The 24,418-nt window shown below is 53.8% G+C and overlaps 2 protein-coding genes across 4 annotated transcripts in view; one reads left to right on the forward strand and one right to left on the reverse strand.

Annotated features, from left to right (window-relative positions):
* The window catches only part of PSAP (prosaposin), a 32,250-nt gene extending 22,139 nt beyond the window's left edge, over positions 1-10,111 (forward strand). For all 3 annotated transcript variants that reach the window (XM_059054229.2, XM_067025430.1, XM_067025431.1), the window contains 8 exons: positions 1,088-1,144; positions 4,876-5,007; positions 6,274-6,372; positions 6,711-6,897; positions 6,983-7,140; positions 7,489-7,569; positions 7,858-7,965; positions 9,025-10,111. In XM_059054229.2, the coding sequence (XP_058910212.1) occupies positions 1,088-1,144; positions 4,876-5,007; positions 6,274-6,372; positions 6,711-6,897; positions 6,983-7,140; positions 7,489-7,569; positions 7,858-7,965; positions 9,025-9,060 (858 nt within the window). In that variant the 3' untranslated portion in view covers positions 9,061-10,111. The remainder of the gene's footprint in view (positions 1-1,087; positions 1,145-4,875; positions 5,008-6,273; positions 6,373-6,710; positions 6,898-6,982; positions 7,141-7,488; positions 7,570-7,857; positions 7,966-9,024) is intronic.
* A 982-nt stretch (positions 10,112-11,093) lies between these two features.
* The window catches only part of CDH23 (cadherin related 23), a 466,374-nt gene continuing 453,049 nt past the window's right edge, over positions 11,094-24,418 (reverse strand). The window contains exons 53-71 of the mRNA XM_059054180.2: positions 24,226-24,363; positions 23,114-23,233; positions 21,417-21,594; positions 21,038-21,249; positions 18,630-18,821; positions 18,325-18,438; positions 17,480-17,609; positions 17,127-17,378; positions 16,886-17,047; positions 15,348-15,604; positions 14,902-14,999; positions 14,361-14,481; positions 14,200-14,279; positions 14,005-14,045; positions 13,789-13,849; positions 13,138-13,267; positions 12,841-12,963; positions 12,310-12,414; positions 11,094-11,449 (exon numbers count right to left, since the gene is read on the reverse strand). Coding sequence (XP_058910163.1) covers positions 11,123-11,449; positions 12,310-12,414; positions 12,841-12,963; positions 13,138-13,267; positions 13,789-13,849; positions 14,005-14,045; positions 14,200-14,279; positions 14,361-14,481; positions 14,902-14,999; positions 15,348-15,604; positions 16,886-17,047; positions 17,127-17,378; positions 17,480-17,609; positions 18,325-18,438; positions 18,630-18,821; positions 21,038-21,249; positions 21,417-21,594; positions 23,114-23,233; positions 24,226-24,363 — 2,841 coding nt within the window. The 3' untranslated portion in view covers positions 11,094-11,122. The remainder of the gene's footprint in view (positions 11,450-12,309; positions 12,415-12,840; positions 12,964-13,137; positions 13,268-13,788; positions 13,850-14,004; positions 14,046-14,199; positions 14,280-14,360; positions 14,482-14,901; positions 15,000-15,347; positions 15,605-16,885; positions 17,048-17,126; positions 17,379-17,479; positions 17,610-18,324; positions 18,439-18,629; positions 18,822-21,037; positions 21,250-21,416; positions 21,595-23,113; positions 23,234-24,225; positions 24,364-24,418) is intronic.

Here is a 24,418-nt window from a genome sequence, read left to right on the forward strand (position 1 = left end):
TTTTTTTTTTTTTTTTTTCTCGCGGTCACCACAACTTTAAGAAACAACCATAGAACCACTTAGAACCCTGTTCCAGTTCTAAGGCCTGGCTGTTGTCTATTCGTAATTCTAGGTGTGCTGTCCCCGCCGCCAGCAGGGTGGTTGCCCAGGGGAAGCCACGCGCCTGGCTTGTAAGAGGCTCACCCGGGATGCCTTCCTTCCTTTGGTGAATGTTGGTCCTCCAGGCTCAGAAACTCTTTGTTAGCCCCGTGGGGGTTTATGTCTTGGACCCTGTTCCCATCACCCACACTCATGCGATTGATGTCTAAAACCAAAATGCCACTTAGTACCCGACCACTAATAAACCTCTGCAAGACTGGATGATGGGGAGACCAGCTGTAAGAAGTCTGTGGGTCTGGGATCTAGAGCAGCCTTTCTGGGTGGGAATGGCTGGCTCTGGGAGCTAAGGGTTCCTTTCTGTTGACTTAACTTTCTTTAAAGCCTGTGAATCTTTTAGCCTCATTGAAGTATCTTGGTATATTTGCTATGTCCGTTGGCTTCCCCAGGTTAACCTCTCTGAGGGCTGTCATATCACCCTCAGTTTTCTCATGTATAGAGGCTCCCCAGCTGTGACCAGATAGGGTCTGCAGGAAATACCTAGATTTTTATGAAAATCATTATAACTTAACTGGATTATACTGGATTTAAACTTTATAATCCTGTCCAAGAATGTGTGAACGGATTTGAAAAGTAATCTCGGATCGATCAGCAGTGTATCTTGTAGCCACACTCACTCTAAGTTGCCACTGACTATTTGCTGTGTGACCTCGGGGAAAGTATGGGCCATAAAAGGAGATTAGAGGACCTCATCTCTGAGGGCCTTTGGAAAACATTTTCGAAACATTTTTGCACACACGTTTTACTGTAAAGTATGGAGTAACCAGATTGCCATTTTTTATCTTATTGAGACTTGCCCAGAGCAGACATTGATGATTCCACTCTTGGAAACTTGCTTGATACTCACCTACTGACACTGTTGGAAAGGGTGGGTTTTGGGTGTGTTGTTGTAGCAATGAGTTTCACTAACAGTCTGCTTTTCTCTCCCCAGTGCAAGAACTATATCAACCAGTATTCGGAAATTGCTATCCAAATGGTGATGCATATGGTAGGTGGCAGGGGAAGCTCCTTGTTTGCATTTTTCTTTGTCTCAAACTGTGATTTCTAGGATTTTGAACATTATATGGTTTAGTTTCCCTTTTACCTTTGAGTACTGAATTGGGCCAAAATGAGCCCTCTTTGACCAGCAGACTGTCCACCTGCAACTCAGTACCTCCCCCTTGCCTTCCCCAGGTAGAGGGGAAAGGCTGAAGCAGCCTGACCCCCGGGACTTCCCTGCTGGCTTCCTGGCGGTTTGTTTGCCGGTGCACATGTGAGCTGGCCATCAGATTTCTAGTATCTGGCTTTCATTCTGGGACCCTTGGGAATAGTCTGCTCTGTAGCTAGGCCAGGCCTGAGGATTGCTCTCTTCCAGCCTGAGTTCTGAGGGGGGAGCATCCGCCAGAGTTGGTCCTGCACTCTGCAGCAGTGTTAGCTGTAGCTGCTGCTTGAGCCTGTAACTCCTGCACTTGCTTCTGATGCATCCAGGTGGTAGGGGCATTCCTTCATTATTAGAGGTAGAAAATCTCCAGAAAGCACAGGGAAGCCAGCTAGATCCATGCAGCAAACTGTACAGGGCAGGGAGGTCTGAAGGCATCCTTACATGGGGAAGATGCTCTGGCCTCCTGAGATCTAATCTGCGGTGGGTGAGGGGTGAGTTGTCCTTTTTTCCCTCTGTCATGCTGACTTCCTAACTATGTTGAGATTGGCCTATAGTCCTTGAGTTGGTTCTCCTTAGGGCCAGATAGATACACATGCACATCCCTGTTTTTTCCCTTAAGATAGGTAACTAAGACTGGAATTGCTGAGGCAAAGGGCAGGGCTTTTAATACACAGGCGTACCTCCAAGCTACTGCAGTTTTGGTTTCAGACCACTGCAGTACAGTGAATATCACAATAAAGTGAGTCAAACGAATTTTTTGGCTTCCCAGTCATATAAAAGTTATGTGTCTACCACACTGTAGTCTGTTACGTGTGCAGTAGCATTAGGTCTAAAGAAACAATGTGCATACCTTAATTTAAAAATACTTTATTGCTAAAAACCATTGACCATCATCTAAGCCTTCAGTGAGTCATAGTAGTAATATCAAAGATCACCGATCACACAGCTCACCATAACAAATTAGTAATGATAAAGAGTTGAAATATTGTGAGAATTACCAAAATGTGACACAGAGACATGCAGTGAGGAAACGCTATTTATTGGAACAATGGGGGCCAGTAGGCTTGCTTGAAGCAGGGTCGCGACAGACCTTCAACTTGTAAAGTCTGTGAAGCTCAGTAAAGTGAGGTATGCCTGCGTTGTCAAACCAGCCTTTCAGGCTGGGATTTGGCCACTGGGGGCAGATTGCCCTGAGACCTGGGCTGGGGACCCCTGACCCCTCCGGGTGTAGTTGATATTCTGACACACGCCCCTGATTTGAGCAGCCCTGTGTCTTGTTCCCGGCTGCTCATCACCAGCCTGAGGTGAGGGCCTTGCAGGCGTGGTGGGCTTGGCTTCTGAGCAAGGAAAGCCCCTCATAACGTGTTTTCTGGGGACCTGCTGCTCAGTGTTTTGCCGTGGTGTGTTAGGGACATGGGGATGGTGTGCCAACAGGCTGGGGGCAGCGTGGTCTGACCCTTGAAGGGGAGAGAGTAGCTTTCAGGGTCCCCATGTGCATGCAATAGTAGGACCAAGGTAGGTTGCTGATAGGTGACTGGAAGGGCATTTCACCGAAACTTCTGGTGACAGACATCCTTATACCTGGTTAACTGCTTGATTATTGTTGTTTTAATTTTTTCTTAACTGTTGTGTCCTTTCCTTTCTCTTATTTTCATCTCCGATTTCCTGTTTTTTTGTTCAACAGCAGGATCAGGTATGTGCTGGGAATTTGCTTGTAGTAGTGGTCTGCTGCTGCTTGTTGTTAATTTTGCTCATCTATTTTTGTACGGCATCATCAGCTCTGACAGATACAAGGAAAGATTGTGAAAGGCAGGCTCCCTCTCTGCGTTAATAACTTGGCTCGCAAGGGAGCTTCTGCATCTCTCCTGTGTGATTCAGCACTGGGAGGGGTCAGGGGCCTCACTTCCCCTTCAGGGGGCCCAGTAGACGGAGCCCGCAGAACCTGGCACTCTGGTTGGAATCAGTGCCTCGCCAGCCATGTGCAGGCCACCAGTGTGGTGGGGAAACCATCGGTGGCCTCAGCTTCCTTCAGTGCAGGCCCAGCTTCAGTGGGACACCTTGTTTCTGTCATGATTCAGGAGAGCGTTGCATGTCATTGGTCGTGTTTTTCATCGCCCCAGAAATGCTTCTGCTGCATGAGCAAGTCATTTGCAGATAGCGAGCAGACTGTTCCCCTGTCTGTTGGCTCCAGAGAACTGGAAACAGTCTCTTGATTATGGCTTCTGCCCCTCTGGGTGACGGGGTCCTTTGGGTTCTGGAGCCACACGAGACAACTCAAGAGCCAAGCCACTGGTGGCAAAACACGGGGACCGAGCCCCCAGACTAGACTTACCAAGCTAGTGCCCTTTCGGGGTTGTACTGAGCACTGCCCTCCTTTGAGTACTGGCATCCATTTTTAGAATTAAAGATTTTCAAAGGTATTGTGAAGTCTAATAGGAGAGGACTTCGGTTGAAATATCTGAATTTTCACCTAGGCCTCCTCAAGGAGTTAGTACTGCAAAGCTGATCTGAGACAAAGGAGCCACACCTGATCTTTGTCCTTTTTCTAAAAAGCTTGCTATATCTTCAGCCCCTTTCTGATTTTTGCCCGTTCTTAAAGCCTGCCAGAGATAGGATACTTCTAGGATATACTTTTCAGAATTCTCCAGCCTTATTTAATTTTAGAGCCTTCTGCATATTAAAACAAGATGAACCATAGCCATGAGCTACTCTTTCCCCTTAACGGGGCCCGTTTTAGCAACCCTGTTCCCGCTGCTTTATGGTTTGCGGGTGGGAGCAAATGCCATCAGGCCAGAGCTAGTTGCATTTGTTTACAAAGTATACCAAGTGTGTATACTTTACTTGCTCTTGGCCATTGTGTTAGTGAAATGGTCAAGATGTTGTCCAAACTATCTAGTTCTTCTGTGGTTTGGTGTCTGGAGGAGAAAGGGGATCAGTCTGGAGACCTTGTGACTTGAAAAGATTCATGACATGGGGAGACTGGGTTTTCGTGTGTGTGTGTGTGTGTGTGTGTGTGTGTGTGTACGCAATTGTGAACGTAGAATGTGGCTTTTTAAAAAGCCAGTATTTCCCCTTAATGCATCATTTTAAATGGTCCTGCTACTGAAAGATCGGTGTGGTTTTATTTCTAACACATTTGGCTTTCTGTTAGTTTATGGGCGTTGTAGTTCTTCCTCTAGAAAGAACATGTAGCTTATTACTTCCTCCTGAGGGCGAGCCAGCTCAACTGAAAAAGAGGTTCTAGAACAGACCAGGTGTCCTTGGAGTTGATTCGATTGCCCTTGAAAGGTGCCAGGAGTTTTGCTTCCCCGGGTGCTCCCTGGCTGGAACAGATAATGGTTCTGTCTGATCACTCTTCAAAGCTTTGCATGGCCTCCTTCCCCATGTGAAACTGGTACATCTGCATTTGCACAAGCCCCTTTAGATTTATTGCGGAATCTTTGCCTGTCTGGGGGGCAGTCAGCTTCGACACTGTGTCTAGGGTGTTCCTCCAGCACCCCGACTTTGTGTGTAGAGCATGGGACAGGGGGTGGTGGGTTTGGGCCTGCCTCTCACTGCTGCTTCTGTGCTCTTTTTAGCAACCCAAGGAGATTTGTGGGCTGGTTGGGTTCTGTGACGAGGTGAAGGAGATGCCTATGAAGACTCTGGTGCCTGCCAAGGTGGTCTCGGAGAACGTCATCCCTGCCCTGGAGCTGGTGGAGCCCATAAAGGTACCTGGTGTCATTGGTTTATGATGCCCCACCACTCCACATTGTCACATCCTACAAGGCACACACTCTTTTGGTTCCCTGCTTGGCTTTTAAAGGTATTTGAGTTTGAGACCATTAGTTTACAGTATCCCCTAAATTGATGCAGCACCCCTACCCTCGTACATTTATTTCCTTGGTTATAAACCCTAGTGCTCATGGGATCAAGTCTACATTTTTAGCACACCATTCGAAATCATTTTTCAGTGCCCAGCTCCAACCGAACCTTTCCGATGTGCTTTCTGTGGCCTTGCCCACCTCCTTCTCCATGCTGTAGCCGTGGTACAAACTTGATGTTCCCAGAACAGGCGCCCAGCCGTGTGATGTCTTATCACATGGCACTTGTGTGCACTTGTTCCAGAACTTTCCATGTCAGTGTCACTTGACCTTTAGCTGTCTCCTCTCCTCCTATTGTCTTCTCTCGGCACGTGTACTGTGTGGACCACACAAGGGTTGTGTCTGGCCGAGTCGGAAGCACTGTTGCTGCCCCTCCTGTCCAGTCGAGACGCTCAGAGGCTCTGGCCCATCTTGCTGACTGAATTAGTGGCTGGAGAGGATGGAGTGTTACAGCTTGTACTCTAGCCACATGTGATACTTAAATTTAAAAAAAAAAAAAAAAATTCAGTTCCTTGGTTACACTAGCTATATTTCAGGTGCTTAGTAGTAGACTCATGTGGCTAGCAGCTGCTATATATTGCATGGCACGGCCAGCGAATGTTGCCACTATCACAGAAAATTATGTTCAACAGTATTGTTTTATCAAAGGTAGGCTCTGGAAAAGCAGTCTCAGGCGCTGAGACTTGAAACGCAAGAGCAGATCTGAAACATGTTTAAAATGCCATCTTCTAAACAGTAGACTAATAGTGAATCCTCTCTCTGTTCCTGCTCCCCCATTCGCCTCCCCAAAATGCATGCTGAATGATGAGGTGATTGTAACCAAACGGACATTGAATGGACAGCTCTTTGGGGTTGGGGGACAGTTTCACTGCTTCTGTTCCTGGTTTTGGCGTGGTGGTAGAGGACTGGGGAAAGGGACGGGTTTCCCACCGTATAGGAGCAGCAGGGTCTGGGGCTTGGACACTGGGAGGAAGCCACATCCTGTTCTGAATGCAGCAGGGAGTGGCCTTTGTGTGATGCTAGCCCGTCCTGGCCTCTGCCCCACTCCTTTAGAGGAGCAGGACCAAGGAGTGGGGCGAGGCCCTCAGTGTTAGTATTCTTCTGCCCTTTCAGCGGAGGGATCCGGTCCCGGCGAAGGCTGATATTTACTGTGAGGTGTGCGAGTACGTGGTGAAGGAGGTGGTCAAGCTGATTGACAACAACAGGACCGAGGTACGTGGATTTCAGGAAATGCCGCCATCGCAGAGGGAAGCGCTCCTGGCCCTGGAGCCAGAATGGCCTGGTGGGAGGACCCAGCCTGAGAGCTGGGTCTGGCCCTTGTGGGTGTGGGACACCAGCCCGGGAGTCGGAACCACCACTTCCCAGCAGCGGATCCCTCTGGGCTGGGGCCGGAGGCTGCCCTTTTGCCCTGCTCTGTAGGTCTAGCCTTTGGGGGAGAAAACAGCACCTTGCTGTTGGTCGGCTCCCTGGTCACATCAGCATTTTCAGAGGCTCTCCCACCCCACGCAGCCTCCCATCTTCTCACATGAGCCTCTCTTCTTGTGTTTCAGGAAGAAATAATTCACGCTTTGGACAGCGTGTGCTCGAAGCTGCCCGCGTCCTTATCCGAGGAGTGCCAGGAGGTGGTGGACACTTACGGCAGCTCCATCCTGTCGATCCTCCTGCAGGAGGCGAGCCCTCAGCTGGTGTGCAGCATGCTCCATCTCTGCTCCAGCCAGGGGCTGCCTGCACTGACCGGTGAGCCCAGTGTGCGTATGGCTGGCCGTCCCCTCTCGGGTTAGGGAGGGCCTTGCCAGCACTGAGCCTGTGCTCTCTTGCGTAGCACACGTGACGCCACGGAAGGACGGTGGCTTCTGTGAGGTGTGCAAGAAGCTGGTGACCTATTTGGACCGCAACCTGGAGAAAAACAGCACAAAGGAGGAGATCCTTGCTGCCTTGGAGAAAGGCTGCAGCTTCTTGCCTGACCCGTACCAGAAGCAGGTATGCTGTAGAATGCTTTCGGCCAGAATGTCACAAACTGCTTGGGACATGCAGGAGCTGGGTGGCTCATTGAGTATACCGCTGGTTGAAGTTTTGAGGGAGAAGCAGCCATTTCTGCCTCTGGCATGGAGTCCGCTCAGATTTTCTTAAAGGTGCTCTGTTGGCTCAGGTGGAGCCACTAGGGGGAAAAGAACATGAGCACGTGTGGGTAGGTGTTGTCACCTGGGCAGGCAGGGAGGCCCTGGGCCCGCTGGGCTGGCAAGGCCAGGAATTCTGGTAGAAGAGCATGGCCAGCGCCCCACACTCTGCTTGGGCCCACCTAGACCCACATTGCTGTTTCTCTGACAGTGTGATCAGTTTGTGACGGAGTACGAGCCTGTGCTGATAGAAATCCTGGTGGACGTGATGGACCCTTCCTTTGTGTGCCTGGTAAGTGGCGTTGGGCTGGTATGGGTTTCTGGGCAGTGTGACCTGGGAGGTGCTGCGTGGACCCTGGAAGGGTTCCTCTGAGATTTGGGGCCGGGGTCAGAGTCTGGGGATGGTGTGTGGGAGAACCAGGCGTCCAGGCCCCACCACTTTACTCAGCAACCCTGCCTTTTCTGTTAAGTGCTTATTAGAGCTCTGATTCTAGCTGCTTCTAGAATCTGATAATCATCTCAGTTTTGAAAAAGATTAGCTGGGCAGATCTAATTCTTCCCCCTTTGTTTGACCTTATAGAAAATTGGAGCCTGTCCCTCAGCCCGTAAGCCTCTTTTGGGAACTGAGAAATGTGTCTGGGGCCCGAGTTACTGGTGCCAGAACATGGAGTCGGCAGCCCTGTGCAACGTGAGTAGCTCAGTAACTGCTCCCCAGGCCCCCTGCCAGGCAGGCAGCTCGAGGGAGAATCTGCTGTAACAGGCTCCTCGGCAATCAGCTGTACCCTGTCTTTGGTGGGGAGCTGGGTGGGTGGGTACTGAGGCCCAGAGGGGCAGTTAGGCTTACTTATGGCCACCAGCAAAAGCAGAGCTCACTGCATTCTTGTCTTTGAGGAGGGAGCGGTGGCAGTGGATGTTCTGCAGTGTTCTTTGCTTCCACTTTCTTGCTTTTGCCTTCAGTCCCCTGCTGACAGGGTCAGATTTGCATGAGGTCTCCCGAAGGATTGCCCATCGGATTCTTGCACAAGGCCTCATGCCTCTTGGGTGACTCTTGCCCTGGTTGGCACCCAGCCTGAATCTTTACCCAGGGCCTAGTGGAGCTCTTCTTGAACGGCCTGGGAGTTGGCTCCTGTCTGGGCAGCCACTACTGGGTGACCCATGCTGCTTTCCTGGGTGGGGACGTTTCGGCTCAGCCTCTGTTACTTAATGCTCCTTTTTGTGCAACTTCTGCTTGCTCGTGGGGGTTCTTCATGACCAGTAAGCCGGCGTCAGGGTCGCTGCAGGGAGGATGGTGAGGCCCACCCTGCCGAGCCTCTTGCCCCAGCACCCTCACCCTGTAGCACAGTCAGTGGTGGGGTGGATTTCTGTCCCTCTCCTGGGTACCCGGGTCTGTTTCTGAGCTGGCCTGAGCTGGTGTATACCTCTGACTCTTGGGTGAGGAGTTCTGCCTTGGGGGCCTCGATGCAGGGGCTTGGGTGTGTAACCAGAGGAAGGGGGTCCTGGGTCCTACCTGCAGGGGTGCTGTTCATCCGCTGCTCTGGACTCTTGCCTTCTGAGTCCCCAAAACTCATAGCTACCTACTATCCCCGAGTTTAAATGAGACGCTGTCCCGGGTCTTTAGCATCTGGTGCCATCCCGGCTGATCTGGGACAGGATAGCGGGTCCCATTTTTGGGTGCCGGCTGGTGCACTGATGGGCCAGGGATAGGGTTTGTCACCTGCAGACTAAACTGTTTCCTCTCTCCTGTCAGGCTGTCGAGCATTGCAAGCGTCACGTGTGGAACTAGAAGGCACGGTCCATCTTAGAGAAAACTGCAGCATCTTTTCCTGCTTGTGTGTCTGGGGGAACGAACACACAGATCTGTTGGCTTTGTTGTTATAAAGATAATAAGGAGCCCTCTCCCTTAGTTCCTTTCTTCTCGCCCTCATCTTAGCATTGCTGTCAGCATGCCGCTGGCGTAGCTGCTTCAGTGTCCCTTCCCTCCCTTTCCTCTCTGCTAGATGGATGCCGACATACCGTACACTGGAGGTGTTTTGAGTCTGTCCCTGCATCGTGGTTACCCGGAGGAGGAGAGGGGGCTCTGGCTGTGGGCATGAGCCAGAGCCTCTTGACTGAGGTTGTCTTTCCTCCTGGATGGGCCTTGGGTGCTGAGGCCTCCGGAGGCCTGCTCTTAAGGAGGGACCTTCCCTCCTCGTGGTCCTGCTGACTGCCAGACAAAGGCAGTTTTATATGAAAGATGAGAGGCTCAGAATAATTATTAGGCTTTTTAAACAAACAAACAATGTGGTTCTCATTGTAATAGAACTGCTGGAAGCAGCTGCTCAGGAGACCTGGTGGGGCCAGGCTCGCTACCCTTGGGTCAGCCTTTGATTCGGCTTTCCTGGTTGATGCCCTGTTGGTTTGGGGTGGGAGAGGGAAAAGTCTGCCTGAATGTAACCTGCTAGCTCTTTGTGGAGGTCCTGGAGGCCTGCTTTTGTGCGTGTGGACAGTGGTGACTGCGTCATACCTGCTCTTGTGTCTACCCTGCTGCCCAGCGCTCCCGTTGCTCTGGGCAGTACAGCCCCCTCCCCTCTGACCCCCTCCTTGTAGATGGTCTTTTTTGACCTGCAAATAAATGTGGATGACAAGCTCCTAAGCCTCTGGCTTCCAGGTAGAGGGGCTGCTGGCCTGGGGCCTCAGCCGTCGCCCTGCCTTCTCTCCCGTTTGGCTGCATCTTCTCGTCCACTTCCAGTTGCCAGGAGACAGCAAGACGTGCAGTTGGTATTAAATGAACTTACCGATTTTGTTTGTTTTGCACTAAAATTTCTGTGATTTAACAATAAAGTCTGTCAACCAGAGGCCGAGTGTTTCTGCCAGAAGAGTTTGGCTGCTAATGAGCTCCGAGGCCGTGAACCTGTAAGTGCCCAGCAGTCCTATGGCCCCGTTTGGCCAGAGAAAGAAAATGCCATCTGGTCCTCCCTGACTGACCTGGGGCCAGTAGTGGGCAAGTGGTCAGAGGAGTGCCCCCAAAGGTGGGTCCAGAGCTGCTGCCCTGTCCTTACCCCCGATCGGCCGGCCCAGCCCCACGGGTAGTTTACCAGAGCCAGAGTGAATTGCCTGTTCCTTGTGACTTGCTTTTTTTTTTTTTAAATTCAGACCATTCCAGAAACGTTCAGTGCGTATCAGTTGAACAAAACCAAGGGGAGAATATGGAGGGAGTAACTTAATTTTAAAAAGGAATACACACGAACACTCTATATTCAAAACCCAAGGGAACATCAGTCATTTTATGAGCCCGGAACATTTGGAAAGCCAGTGAAATGGAGAGAATGCCCTTGACTGACATTGACCATGTCTGTGTGGGGAAGCAGGGATTACTCACTGCCCCCACCTGGATGTCCGGCCAGGGATGTGGCAGAAATGCACTGGGACTTGAACTGGTGTCAGAGAGAGTCAAGGCCATCCGGGGTATGCCTGCTCTGGGCTCCCTCCTCGGTGCTGGACTCCTGTGCCGTGAGGCAGGGTGGGAGGGAAAGAGGGCCGGCTTGGCCTCTTTCAGCTCAGCCTGGGCTGAGATATGATCCTCAGACTCCTGGGCTCTCAGTGACCCTCCTTACCTCGTTCTTAGATACTCACCATTTCTGTTGGTTTTCTTAAAAAAATAACAAATTTTATGAAGGTAGAGATCAGGTGCCGAGTGAGCGTCTGGCAAAAGTATAATCTGAGCAGCTGACGTGGGCCCTGCTGCTGGGCCAACCCAAGGCTGCACACGCAGAGCTGCCTGGGGAGGGGGCCCGCCCGCCCGGAGGTCCTGCCCCTGCTCTTGCCCCGGGAGGGCTGCTCATACCCATGGGGCTCCCCCCATCTAGTCATAGCTCTGTGATTTCCAGGGGGCTCTCCATGATCACGTCGCGAAGCTTGTGCAGGGGCGTGGATTTGGCGGACTCGGTGCGGGCGTTGCGCTCGAAGGCGCTGGCCTCGGTGGTGGTCAGCGTCTCCACTGAGCGGCCCAGGCCCTTCTGGTCATCCTCGGGCAGGCTGTTGAGGTCGGTGGCCAGCAGCGTGCCTGTGCTGCCGTGCATCACGTGGATCCCGTCTGGCCCTTTGAGCTCTGTAGACGGCTTGTGGTGGAAGTGCAGGCTGCCCTGGCCGGGGCTGCGCTGCCCCGGCTCCTCTTCCAGCTCAGTCTGGATCAGCTGCAAGAGGCCGGGACCCCCACTTGTTCAGGGCAGGGCCAGGCCCTGAGCAGGTGGATGGCCCCGAGTCCCACCTGCTATGGGCCTGTTGCCTCCCTGCTGCACACGAGGAACCCTGAGCTCGTGCCGCAGCAGGCCTGTGCGGCCTGTGACAGTGTTTCTCAAACTGGGTACAAAGGGGAGCCATGGATACTTCTGGTGCTACAGATGTGTTCTCCGGAGCATGGGCTTCCTAGGAGAATCTTTCAAATCTCCTGTATTCACTTTTGATCTGTAAAGACCCTGTGACTGCAGTTGTGGAATCTGGATTTGTTACCACGTTGGCCTTAAGCAGGATCAGCTCCTAACTGTGGCCAGCTGGAAAGTGTCCACAGTTGAAGCTGGAGGGGATTAATAAGGTAGAGCAGAGACTCACAAATGGCGCTCTCGTCCTGTGTGGAGCTCTTCAGTTTTAGCTCCTCCAGTTGGGAATATTGGCCCAGCTGGAAATCTGGGTTTTTAGCTAAAGTCTGACTTTCTAAAGTGATGACATATCACTGTAGGCAAATAAATTTGTATATCTAGTTGACCCTACAGCCAGTTTCTTAAAATGACATCACCTCTCAAAGGTATCTTCTTGGGGCTCCTCAAATCTAAGAAACACTGCCTCAACACCCACCCACCCCTGGGGAAGCCTGCTGTGGAGCCCAGGTAGCAGAAGCAGAGCCCGCTGTCTGACTCTCTGAACCCCTGCCCAGTGCAGTCTGGGGCCCTAGCTGCTGATCTCCAGAGATTCCGAGGAGGATGAACAAGAGAGAGAGAGGGCACCCCCAGGGCTGGGGCACAGCACACAGCTCCCGGCCCACCCGCTACCTCGCTACCTCGGAGATGGAGGAGTGGCAGGAGGCGGCTTTTTGCACCATCCGCTGTGCAAAGAGCTTTTTGAGCCGCAGGTAATCCTCCAGGACCACCTTCAGCAGCGAGCCCTGGGGGAGGGAAAGGGTTAACCCCCAACCAAGGCCCTCCCCTGCCTGCCCCGCCCATCACTCACTCCCATAACTCGGGTGGGGCTGATGGAAGGCACTCTGGGAGTGTCGGGTGTACAGGCGTCTGATCCTAGGGTAGAGGAGACTAAGAGCAGAGCCTGGTGACAGCGGCCAGCCACAACCCACGTGGGCTTGTATCTCTGAGTCCCGGCCTCCAGGACACTGCAGGCTGAAGCAGCTCCTTATCAGCCCGGGGCCCTGGCCCCTCTCTGCCTTGGTGTTCTTGCCCCCGTGGAGGGCAGGTCTAGCTGAGTCCCTAGAGGTGGAGAAAGCTGTTTCCCAGGATCCTCCCCCCTCCCTGCATCCTCTGGAGTGAGTCCGAGCTCAGCCAGGGGTCTGGGTGCAGGAGCTGCAAGGAGGGCTCACCTTGATGGGCCCCTCCCGAATGATCTGGCCCAGCTTGGCAATGTTGTCATACTCCTGGATGGCCGCCCGCAGGTACCGGTCATCATCGGGCTTGACTGCTGCTGGTTCATGCCCAAAAGTTCCCTGGGGAGAGGGGGCGCCTTAGCTGGAGGTGAGGTAGACCTCGCAGTGGACTGGTCCCCCCCTCCCAGCCACCCAGCTCCTTAGCCAGCGATGGCAAAGAGCGTACGCTACCTCCACCCTGTCCCTCCTGACTGTCCACACCCTATCCCTGCCCCGGCCCAGGCCCGGGCTCACGTGGGTGCGGGTAGGGCTGCTCCACAGGTCGGCGATCTCACTCAGGTTCTCCGGCAGGTCATCCTCGTGCTCTGCCTGGGCAGCCAGCTCCAGGTTCCGACAGAAAGGATCCAGCCACACGGGGTTGGCCCTGCAGGTGGGGAGTGGGGTCGACGGGAGGGTGAGGGAGGCAGGCTCGAGTGGACAGATGCCCTTGAAGCCTCGCCCCTAACCCCCACCCCCACCCCCCGCCGTTTCCCGGGCCTTCCCGGGGCCGTAGGTGTGCTTTTCACAGGACTAGGGCTTCAGGGCCGTGAGAAGCAGGGCCCTTGCCTGTGGTACCCGTGGGTGTGTCCTCCCGCCTCAGGATCCTGCTAGAATCAGGACAACGTGTCCATCTGGATCAGCTTTGGTGCAGAGGCCTCGCCCTGTATCCTATGCCCAAAGCCTATGCCCCCTGGAACTTGGGACCCAGTCAGGGTGGGGAGCCCAACTCGGTGGAGAGAGAGGGGTACCCGGCCCAGCAGGGGGCACCCATACCCCAGGTTTCAGCCAGTCCATGATGCCCTCAGTGCTTGAGAGGCAGCGGGGACTTCTGCACCGCAGCTGGGTCCTGGGTGGGTCTCCCCAAAGTGCACCGGGCAGGGTTCAGGGACACCACTTCTCACTCACCCGTCAAAGGAATACTTGTTGGTGTTGGGCATGTCCATGAAGTCAACGAAGCCGCGATTCCCTGCAGGAGAAGGGTTGGGGCGTCGGGGGAGGGGTAGACCCTGCTGGGGCTGGGGAGCTGGGCCTGAGCCAGCCCTATGGGGCCCGGGCTGTCACCCTAGGCCCTCAGGGGCCCCTCCTGCCCTCCCACCTCCCCACCCATCACAGCCCTCTGACCTGCCGAGCCAGCCAAGATGGCTTTGAGCTTCCTCTTGTGTCTGGAAAGAAGCAGAGGGGCCGGTGAAGGAGGCTGCGGCTGGGCTGGCGTCTCAGGGCCTGATGGCCCTGCCTGCCTCCATGACCTCCGTGACTGTCCCAGCAGCGGGGCTGGTCAGCCTGTCTCAAAAGGCGGGGCACGTAGGGGTCACTCACACGGTCCTGTAGTACCAGTTCATGAGGATGAAGAGCGTGGCAGCCAGGAAAAGGAGGATGGACAGGACGATGGTCGCCATCTAGGGCAGCAGGGCCAGGCGTGAGTGGTGAGAGCACCCGGGGCAACAAGGGGACAGCGGGGGTGGTGTCACCGGGGGTACCTGCAGGGCGGACATGTCCTCGGGCAGCCGGACAGAGATGGCGGGCTGCACGTCTAGGACGTTGTAGTTCCGGAATAGATTCCTCAGCTGCTCCTTGTTTTCATCGATCATCTGGATCACCCTGGGCGAGGGGCAGGGGCCTCAGCTCCCATCCTCAGACGTTCCTCGAGAGCCCGTCCCACTCAGGCCAGCCTGCCCCCACAGGCACCCCCCGACCAATCCTTGCAAGATTAAGGCCCACCCAGCTCGGATAGCTTTGTATCTTACAGGGTTCACCATCCCTTCACACAAGCTCCTGTCTGATGCTCACAATTGCTCTAACACTCCCATTTCACACATGGGGAGAGTAAGGCTCAGGGGGGTGGAGCTCTGCTCACACACCCAGACCGTGTCCTCTCTACTCGCCCTGCCCACATCTGGGGTAGAGCCCCCATACAGCAGGGCTGATGGCGTTATCCGTGCCTCCTTAGTGGGTCCCCTCTCCGACTGGCAGGGCAGGGAGGCAGACCGAAAGACAGGCTGAGCACAGACGCCCACCCACCGGTCCACGTCCAGGATACGGTTGGTTTCGCGGTTCACCACGTGGATAAGCAGCTCTGTCTGTGCGAAGTTCACCCGACCCTTCATGTCCACGTGGAACTAGGCGAGAAGGGGCATCGTGGGGTGTGCGGCAGGAGCAAGGGATGGGATGGGCACCTCTTCTAACAGCCTCTCCTGCCCTACCCTGCCAGTAAACCCATCACTACTGAATGCTCACCAGGGGCTAAGCTTGATGCCAGTCACTGAACCAGGCACTACTGTAAGCTCCCATTTTACAGATGAGGAAACTGAGACCCAGAGACCCAGAAGGACTTTCCCAAGGCCATGCATCTAGGAAATGACTGATCCCTTTCATACCCCTGACCTCTCTGCAATGCCCTGTCCCTGCGGCCTGGTCCCCCTTCTCCCTCCACTGCCCCTAGACCCAGGGTGGGTTACATGGGGTACCTGCACGTCATCAGCATTGACGATGGCACCAGTGATGTTGGAGAGCAGGCGGATGAACTCCTCCTCGAAGCCACGCACGCGATCGGGGATCTCATTAATGACGATCTTGACCCGCTGGTCATCCCTCAGGATGTAGATGCCAATGATGGCTGTGTCATTGTGACCTGCCAGGTCCCGGGCCACAATGTCCACTACAAAGTAGCCAGGGCTGTAGACCATGAAGAGATCGAAGGTGCGCAGGATGCCATCCACACTCCCTGTAGGGAAAGCCCGGGGGTGGTGCACTTATTCTGGAAAATTCTAAGTTTTTATTTAAACATGCTGCATATTAAAACACAACTTGGACAAGTTTGGGACTCTGCTGTCCCATGCTGGGATGCTATAGAACACTTCTGAGTTCCCTCAGTATCATCTCTCTGTCTCTTACACATACACGTGTGCTTCGAAATTCCACAACCATAGCTGAGACATGACCGGCAGTGGTTCAGCAGTCTTCTCTTAAAAGACAGCAGACCTGGGTTCAAAATCTGCCACTTTCTAGCTTTCGCAAGCCTCTCTATGCTTATTAAGATAAGAGCAGTGGGAACTCAGAGGACAAAGGGATGGCATCTGGTTGTGTGACTGGAGGTGGCAGCTCGTGAACTAGACTTCAAAGGGTGGTTAGCGGGAGCATATCTGAAGGTAGAGCTGAAGGTCAGGGTGGTATGCCAGGAGGTGAAGGCCAGGGGAGGATGGTGTGGAGCAGGCTGAAGGGATGGTGAGCAGTTCAGCCTGGGTGGGTGCAGTGCCCTCAAGGGTAGTAAGGGGCTGTGAAACCAGAAAGAGGGATTAGGAGGAAGACCTGGTGAGCTTTGAAAGCCAGGCCAAGGAGGCTGGATTGATTGCTGTGGGCAGAGAAGAGCAGGGAAGGGGCTGGAGCTGGAGGTACGGTAATGTGACACCCACTGGGACACCTTCTAGAACCTAACAAAGAGACGCTCAGCTATCCACACAGGCAAATTCACAAGCAAACATGCATACTTCTACGTACAAGTGTGCTTTGTACACTTGGGGAGAATTCTGGCTCCCCAGTGCCTAACTAGCACAATGCCTGATGCAGGCGAGGCTGAGGTGCACAAATGGAAAGATAGGTGGATATATATGGAAAGGAGAATGGGAGGAAGGAAGGATGGATGGATGGATGGATGGACAAATGGGTAGATGGGTAGACAGACAGATGAATGGGTGGGTGGATTGATGGATTGTTCAGTGGGTGGGTGGGTGGATGGATGGATGAGGAGATGGGAAGAAGAAGAAAGTGGGTGGGTAGATGTAGAGATGGATAGGTGGATTACAGAATAGATCGAAAGATAGGTGGGTGAATGAAAGGATTAACAGATAATGGCTGGCTGGCTGAAGGACAGATAGATGGGTGGGTGGGTGAATGGAAGGACTGACAAGGCTGGCTGGCTGGCCGGCCTGGCCACCTATACCCTGGGGCAACCGTACAGACCATATCTCCTCCAGACAATAGTCCATGAAGTGGCTGGAGCCCCTACCCATCGTGAAGACCTGGCCCACATCCTCAGAGTCATTGGCAAAGGCCCGGAAGTAGTGGATGGCCAGGATGCTGTAGAAGACGAGGCTGTTGTTGCCAATATCTGCATCCAGGGCCAGCACTTGGATTAACTCTGAGCCCACTTTAGCGTCGGTGGCCACTCCTGCAGGAATGGGCAGGCGGGTGTAAGCGGCAGAGCAGAGGCCACCCCACACCCCAGGCCCAGGCTCTGGTCCCTGCACCTGCAGTGTACTCAGCCTTGGTGAAGCGTGGTGGCTGGTCGTTGATGTCCTCCAGCACGACACGCACTTCCTGCAGGGTGAGGTCAGTGAGCAGGTCCAGAGCTAGGGAGTGCCCACGGGGGGGTGTCCAGCTGCGATTGCTTGAGGCCTTGACGATGAAGGAGAAGACAGCTTCGCGCTCCCTGTCCAGGTCCCGCAGCACCAGCAGACGCCCGTCGGGCTGCAGCTGGAAGTTCTTTTCTTCGTCGCCGGCTGAGGGGGGAACCATGGCACAGCGTGAGGGGCAAGGCGGGGGCATATTTGGGTCATCTCCAGCCCCAGGGTAGGTAGGCACTAGCCCCATCAGGCCTCACCTGCGATGAAGTAGTACACGATGGCGTTGGAGCCCTCGTCTGCGTCCACAGCACCTGTCACGTTGCCCACAAGGGTGCCACGTGGTGAGTGCTCAGGCACTGTCATCAACTGGTACTGGGGTCTGCCTTTCTGCAGGGGGAGAGGGAGGTCATGGGAGGCCAAGGGAAGGCCTGAGCTTCTGGCTCCTGCCAGAGGGCCCTAGGCAGTGTTTTTGTGGGTGCTGACGGGGTTTTTTGCCCAGGCCTTGTGGGGTGAGAGAAATTGCTGTAACCTCAAGGGAGCAAGGGCTGGGCTGGAGACACTCCAGCTCTGCCCTCAGGGAGTGTTACCCATGACATCCGCCATGAGGGCAGGGCTGGGCTTGGCACATTTTCTGAAGTCTCCCAGCACTTAGATGGATGTTTGAATGAGGAGGGCATGAGCTTGAGTGCGCTCTGTCTCTGTCTCTCTCTCTCACACACACACACACACACATGCACACAGTCTCCGGGGAACATTACATCCTAGGTGCACACAAGAAGAAAAAAACCACCAAGTTAGAGAATCTGAGTCCACATGAAGAGGTTCAGCCCCAGCTCGCTAAAGCAGAACTGATTTTCAGGCTTCTTGTGTAAGCGCGTATACAAACATGGGAATGTCAGCTCCACGAGTCAGGCATTTTTATTTGCTTTTTTGACTGCTGGATAGTGCCTTGACCTAGTAGCTGCTCAATAAATATTGGTTCTGTGAGGTGCTGTGCAGTTTCCACGTGTAACCACGTGTGTCTACGGCACAGTGTGCACGTGTGCTTGCAGGTAGGTGAGTCCCTGTGTGGGTGACCAGTGCGGGGGATGGGTGAGCTCACTGGAGGCCTCACGAAGAGGGGTTCGTTGTCATCGATGTCCTCCAGGGCCACCTGCAGTGGCTGCATAGTCTCATAAGGCACCGGCTGGCCCAAGTCGCTGGCCACCAGGATGAGCTGGGGGGCAGAGAAGTGCAGTCAGAGGAAGAGACGAAGGGCCCCAGGCAGGCATCCCCAGAGGACAGGTCACTACCCTCGCAGACATTCTAGGTGGGGACATTGTGGTCCTGTGCCCAGAGCAAAGTCTCTTCTTCGGCCCCGCCCCTCACACTGGGCCCCGCCCCTTGTGCCATGCCCCACCCCCTTACGCTGTACACTGCCTGCTTCTCTCGGTCCAGGCGCTGCGCCGTCTGGATGAGCCCGCTGATTGGGTCGATGGTGAAATACTCCCAGTCCCGGTTGCCTGTTGTCTTCAGGAAGCTGTAGCGCACGGCCCCATTGAGGCCCTCGTCCTTGTCTGTGGCATAGACCTCATACACGTTGGAGCGCAGTGGGATCTCCTGCAGGGGGCACGGGAGGGAGGCTCCTGGGGCATCTTGAGAGAATCCCAGCTCCCAGACCCGATGGAGCTCTTGTTCTTTCTCCTCCCCTAGCAGAATGTCCTCGCCACCTTTCAGCATCCTTAGGAAACGCCTGTCTGCATGGCAGGACTCTCCTGGAGTCTGAGCATCTGCTAGAACATCCCTTCACCCCACCCCCAGCTAAGGCCACTGCCCACTGAAAGTCCAGCCTGGGATCCACCATGCTGCAGACTCTCTCAGGGTGACACCCTTCCAGGGGCTATCCCATCCCTCCGATCCCACTGCATGCTGAGGTGTAGAAGACAGAAGGGGAATCCCAAAGCTGAGGCCACGGCCACCCTCTGTTCCCAGGTCTGTCTTGCTCTCTGCTACCCCAATCACAGGAGTTCTAGGTATCCCCAAACACCATCCACCCCATGGGGTACCTGAAAATGGGGGGCATGCAGGTAGGGTGACACGGTATGACATGGTGGCTAGAGACTGGACACGTGCATGCTGATCTGTTACTAAATCACCACGTGACCTAGACATGTCACTTCACCTCTCTGTGCCTCAGCCTCCCGGGTTCTTTGAGTTAAGTCTGAGATATCAAAAAAACCCCATTTACGTCAGACATTGACCCATGAAAAGGCTGCCAAGGGCACAAGAAAAAAACAAGTTTCTTTGCTTTTAGTTCAGAAATTATCAGCTCAGCATGGTTTCACTGTTTATCTCATTGATCACAACAATCAGAAACTCCAAATGGCAGTTACATCTAAATGACAGGCATAATTACTTAACAAATGCTGGTTGTTTGGAAGACATGAATCTTTCAAAATAGGGACCCCTTGAAGGGAAAAAAACTTAGTAAAAGGGGGGCTTTGGTGTGCAAAAGAACTAGATTATTATTAATTGATACCCTGCCTCACTCTACAAAAAAAGATTTGAGGCAGCTTACAAGAATGTATACACAATAACAAGAGTAAATAAGTTAAAAAAAATCAGAGTAAAGAAAAAAAATGGTTGCCAGGAAGATGGAAACTGAGGGATGGGAGATAAGGCGTGTGTGCTAAGTCCCTGAAACATCATTCACGGTGGGGCTTCCCTGGTGGCACAGTGGTTGAGAGTCCGCCTGCCGATGCAGAGGACACGGGTTCGTGCCCTGGTCCGGGAAGATCCCACATGCCGCGGAGCAGCTGGGCCCATGAGCCACGGCCGCTGAGCCTGCGCGTCCGGAGCCTGTGCTCCGCAACGGGAGAGGCCACAACAGTGAGAGGCCCACGTACCGCAAAAAAAGAAAACAAAACCAAACAAAACAAACATCATTCACGGTGGACTGACCACTATGAGCTCCCTAGTGGGTGAAGCAAAGAGGGCCACTGCATCATTGCAGTAGACACAGGAAAGGGCAAATCACAAGGCAAAAGCAAAGAGTTTCCTAGAGCTCAGCCTTGGGAGAAATTTCTCTTGTGGGACCTCAAAGTGGACATAGAGTGACAGCAAGGACTTAACGCTGACATTCTGAGATGTGGAGACATGCTGAAGTTTGGGGAGCAAAGAACAAGTGGGAGACACCCCAAGTATTCTACCAAGGAGCATTTTGGGCTTGGGTGCTGAGAGGAAGGGCAGGAGTCAAAGGAGTATTTCCCCATCTTTACAAGACAATTGAGAGCAAGGCATGAAAGAATTGGAGACCGTCAGAAGCTCAGCCACTTCCCCTTGTTTCTTATTTTGATGCTCATCCTCAAGTCTCAGACTGTCTCCACACTGGTATCAGCAGGAACAACAGACAGACGGAAGGGGCTATGTGTTTATTTTGAGACAAGTACGGGGGAAGTGACTTGCCGGGAGACTGTCCTTCTTGGCAGACATTTAGGAGCAAGAGATGGGGTGTGTACTATTATAAGTCCCACTTTGCAGATGAAAAAAACAGACTCAGAGAAGTCACTTGTTCAAGGTCATTTGGCTGGTAAAAGCGATAGAGTCTGATGTGAATCCAAGAGCTTTTGCTGGCCCAGCCCTTCTTACTAACGACTGTTCAATACTGCCCTGTGTGGCACTGAGCTGGCCCGTTCCCTACTCTGGCCTCAGTTTCCCTGCTTTTGCAGTGGGGGCCCCTTTACCCTCTCAGGCTGCAGGATGACTGCAGGATGGAGAAGCGGGTTGAATACTGGAAGGGGGTGTAGGTAGCAGGAGGCCCCAGGGGTCAGCAGTACCTCTTTGATGTGGAGGATGGTGCCATTGGGTGGGCGCACAAAGATGGGGCGGTTGTCATTGACGTCGATGACCTCCACCAGGAGCATGGTGGTGCCCCAGAGTGGGGGCTGTCCGCCATCCGTGGCCACCACGGTCAGGTTGAACCTCTCGTAGGACTGCAGTGGCCGCTTTGTGGTCACCAGGCCCGAGTCCATGTCCACGTGGAAGGCCTCTGGCAGGTGGGGTCAGGAGAGCAGGGCATAGCTCCGGCTCAGACATCCTTCTCATCCCTCCTCCACCCCCGCCTTCCCCTCCTCTTCCACCTGGCCTGGGGCTGCAGTAAGGCAGCCTGCCCCTCCCACCCCCTAAGGCATCATTGGTGGGGAACAGGCTACGTACCCATGCCTGGGCCCTCGAGGGAGTAGGCCAGCTCCGCATTGGAGCCCTCATCCTGGTCGGTGGCCATCATGGTGATGACGGAGGTGCCCGCTGGCTCATTCTCATACACGCTCGTGCTGAACTGGGGCTTGGAGAACTCTGGCCGGCAGTCATTAACGTCCAGCACCTGGATTACCACCTGGAGGGGAGGTTGAGCTCAAAGGTCAGGAGCATATTGGGGGCTGCTTCAGGTGACCCGGTCACACAGGATTAAGCCGCGATGGACAGTGCCCACTGTTTAGTCTGACCCCAAACTATTTATTTAACCCCCTGACCCTCAGTTTCCTTAGGTGTACATTGGGGACAATAGGATTTTCTCTCTCAGGGGCTTGTGAGGCTTGTCCGTGATGGTATATGCGCAGTCCCTGGCCTGAGTAAATGCTCAGCCACTAGTACTGTGGTTAATAGGTAATCTATGTCTGGGTCCTGAAGCAGGGACTCCTCCCCACCTATCTCCTACTCTGTCCTCTGTTCCTTCCCACAGTGGCCCCGTATATCTGACTCTAATTTCTGGACCTTAATGCTCGACTGTGATTCCTCCACTCCCAAGGGCCCCTCTTGACTGGGATTTGTGTCTGGCCTGGGACTTGGCTCTGTCTGCTGACCCCAGGGCAGGTCCTATGGATACACCAGGAGGCCCTTTTTCCCTGGCTGCTGTGGCCCTGCCTGACTGCATCCGTAATAGAGCCCTTCACAGACAGGATTTTAAGAACCCCTTTCAGTGCACAAAGCACTTTCCCACCTCCCATCTCCTGGACTCACCCCCAGGCTGGGAGGGAGGCATCACCATCAGTGCCCCTGCCCTCCACTCCCTGCAGCTTTGACAACCGAGGCTCAGAGAGGTTACATGACAAATGCAGTGCACTCAGCTAGTGGAACCTTAGCCTTCTGACTACAAGTGCTGTGCTCTTCCCGATACAGCACGCGCCTGTGTGACAGGACAGAATGCAGGTGTGTGGGAGTGTTCCCAGCCCTGGTGCCTACCTGCCAAAGAGAATTCTTCTTTGCCCACCCAGCTTCTCACCTCCCCACCCTTCAGGAGACTTTTCTTTGGATGGTTAGGTTATCGCTGAGAATTGGAAGAACTGAATACAGAAAGACAGGACTGGCTGGAAAGGGCAGAAAGACGGGGGAGAAAGAAAGAGAAAGCAAAGTCTTGAGGTGTGGGACTCTGGATGGAAATGAGGACAGAGCCTAAAGGTGGGATGCTGGCCTCCCCAGAGCAACTGTGTGGACAGTAGACCTGGAATGGAAATGGGGTTGTGAATTTGATCCCTCATTAATGTTCTTTAAGAGACATAAAGATAAATGCTTTATAATTATGTTTGGTTGCTGGACTGTGTTTCTTTCAATGGGACAGCATGAAGACACTGGGCCATGTGGAGCCCCAGCCTTTATTTGGGTTACACCCACGTATGTTTAGCTGCCTTAGCAGGGGTTTGACACAAGAAGTTTCTCCTACAGAGTCCCTGGCTCCCTAAGCCACAGCCATCGTGAACCCCCAGCTAAGCTCTTGCCTCTCCTTCCTGCCACCACACCTCTTGAGGGGCCAGGGTGGTTCTGGCTCCTGCCCTGCAGCAGCCATTTTCTAAAGGCTTTGCCTACTGCTTCCACAATCGCAGGCCTTAGTGTCTCTGCTCCACGCAAGGGTCCCTTACCTGCACCGAATTTTCTCGACGGTTGCTGGCTATATCCCCAGGGTTATCTTTGGCCAAGGCCGTCAGGATATAGTGGGCCTTCTTCTCCCGGTCCAGAGAGGACAGAACATAGATGTCACCCTAGTAGGGGGAGGGTGGAGTCAGGTCCTTCATCAATTCAACAGATATTTATTGAGTATCTGCTATGTGCAGTCACTGTTCTGGGCTCTGGAGATACAGCACTGAAAAGACAACAGCCCCTGCCCCGTGCAGCTCTCATTCTAGTGGCTCTTCTTGTCCTTACTACCCCAGTTCACCTGGAGATGGGATGAATGGCCCAGGCTGGAGCTCACTACCTGGCCAGGTAGAAAGTAGTACTCCATAAGTATTCACTGTTCAGAGGGCCAGGCCAGGAGTGTGTTTCACTGTTCACACCAAGATGAAGGAGAGAAACCCTGCTGAAAGGGCAGAGTGCAGGGGGATGTGGGCAGGCGGTGGGAGGGAAAGTCCAGCTCCAGCCCCACAGCTGGGGAAGACCCTGCCTGGCCAGCCACCCCCAGGCCACAGGGCTCTCTTGCTGTTCTGCAAGAGCAACTTTGAACCAATTTGCCGACATTTAAAAATCATCATCCATCTTTTCTCTTGAGCTTCTGCATTCCCACAAGTCTGAGACCCATGGGAGCATGGGGGCTACATCCATGGGTGCTTCTTCCCTCTCCCAGCACTGAGGATAGGGCCATGTATACAGTAGGTGCTCAAATACTGCACCCACTTTCCGCAGAGCTTCCTATTTTTGACAGTTTCAAAAAGCAGTCGCATGGACTTGAATCAAGTCTTCCGGTCTGGTGGAGACACATCTCAGTTTTTGTCCCACAAGGGGCTAGCTCCAAAAGACTTTGGCCACTCCCTCCCATGTCTCCTGGGACAGAAAGGCCGCAGTCTACAGGGTGTCTGGGACTCTGAGAACAGGGCTTGCCAATTTGGCTGAAAGACCTCTGAGGCTATAGATGTCCAGGTGGCAGGGCCCAGAAACGGGGGGATGACTGTAATACTTTTGGTGGCTTCTCAGCCTATGACCCTGGGCCCTTCCCACTTCCTGCTCCCCAAACCCAGGCCCTCCGTTGCCCACTCACTGTGGTGGGGCTGATAGCAAACTTGCCCTCGCCGTCCACAAGGCTGTACTCAATGACGGCGAAGTTGCCTGAGTCGGCATCAGTAGCGGTGACTGTCAGGATGACCGTGCCCACAGGAACATCCTCAAAGACGGCTTCCTGCAGCCCAGTGGGCAGGGAGAAAGCATGGGCCACGGTCAGTCCTAGAGTCTCA

This window comes from Kogia breviceps, chromosome 2 (genome assembly GCF_026419965.1).
Source record: "Kogia breviceps isolate mKogBre1 chromosome 2, mKogBre1 haplotype 1, whole genome shotgun sequence".
NCBI classification, from domain to species: domain Eukaryota; kingdom Metazoa; phylum Chordata; class Mammalia; order Artiodactyla; family Physeteridae; genus Kogia; species Kogia breviceps.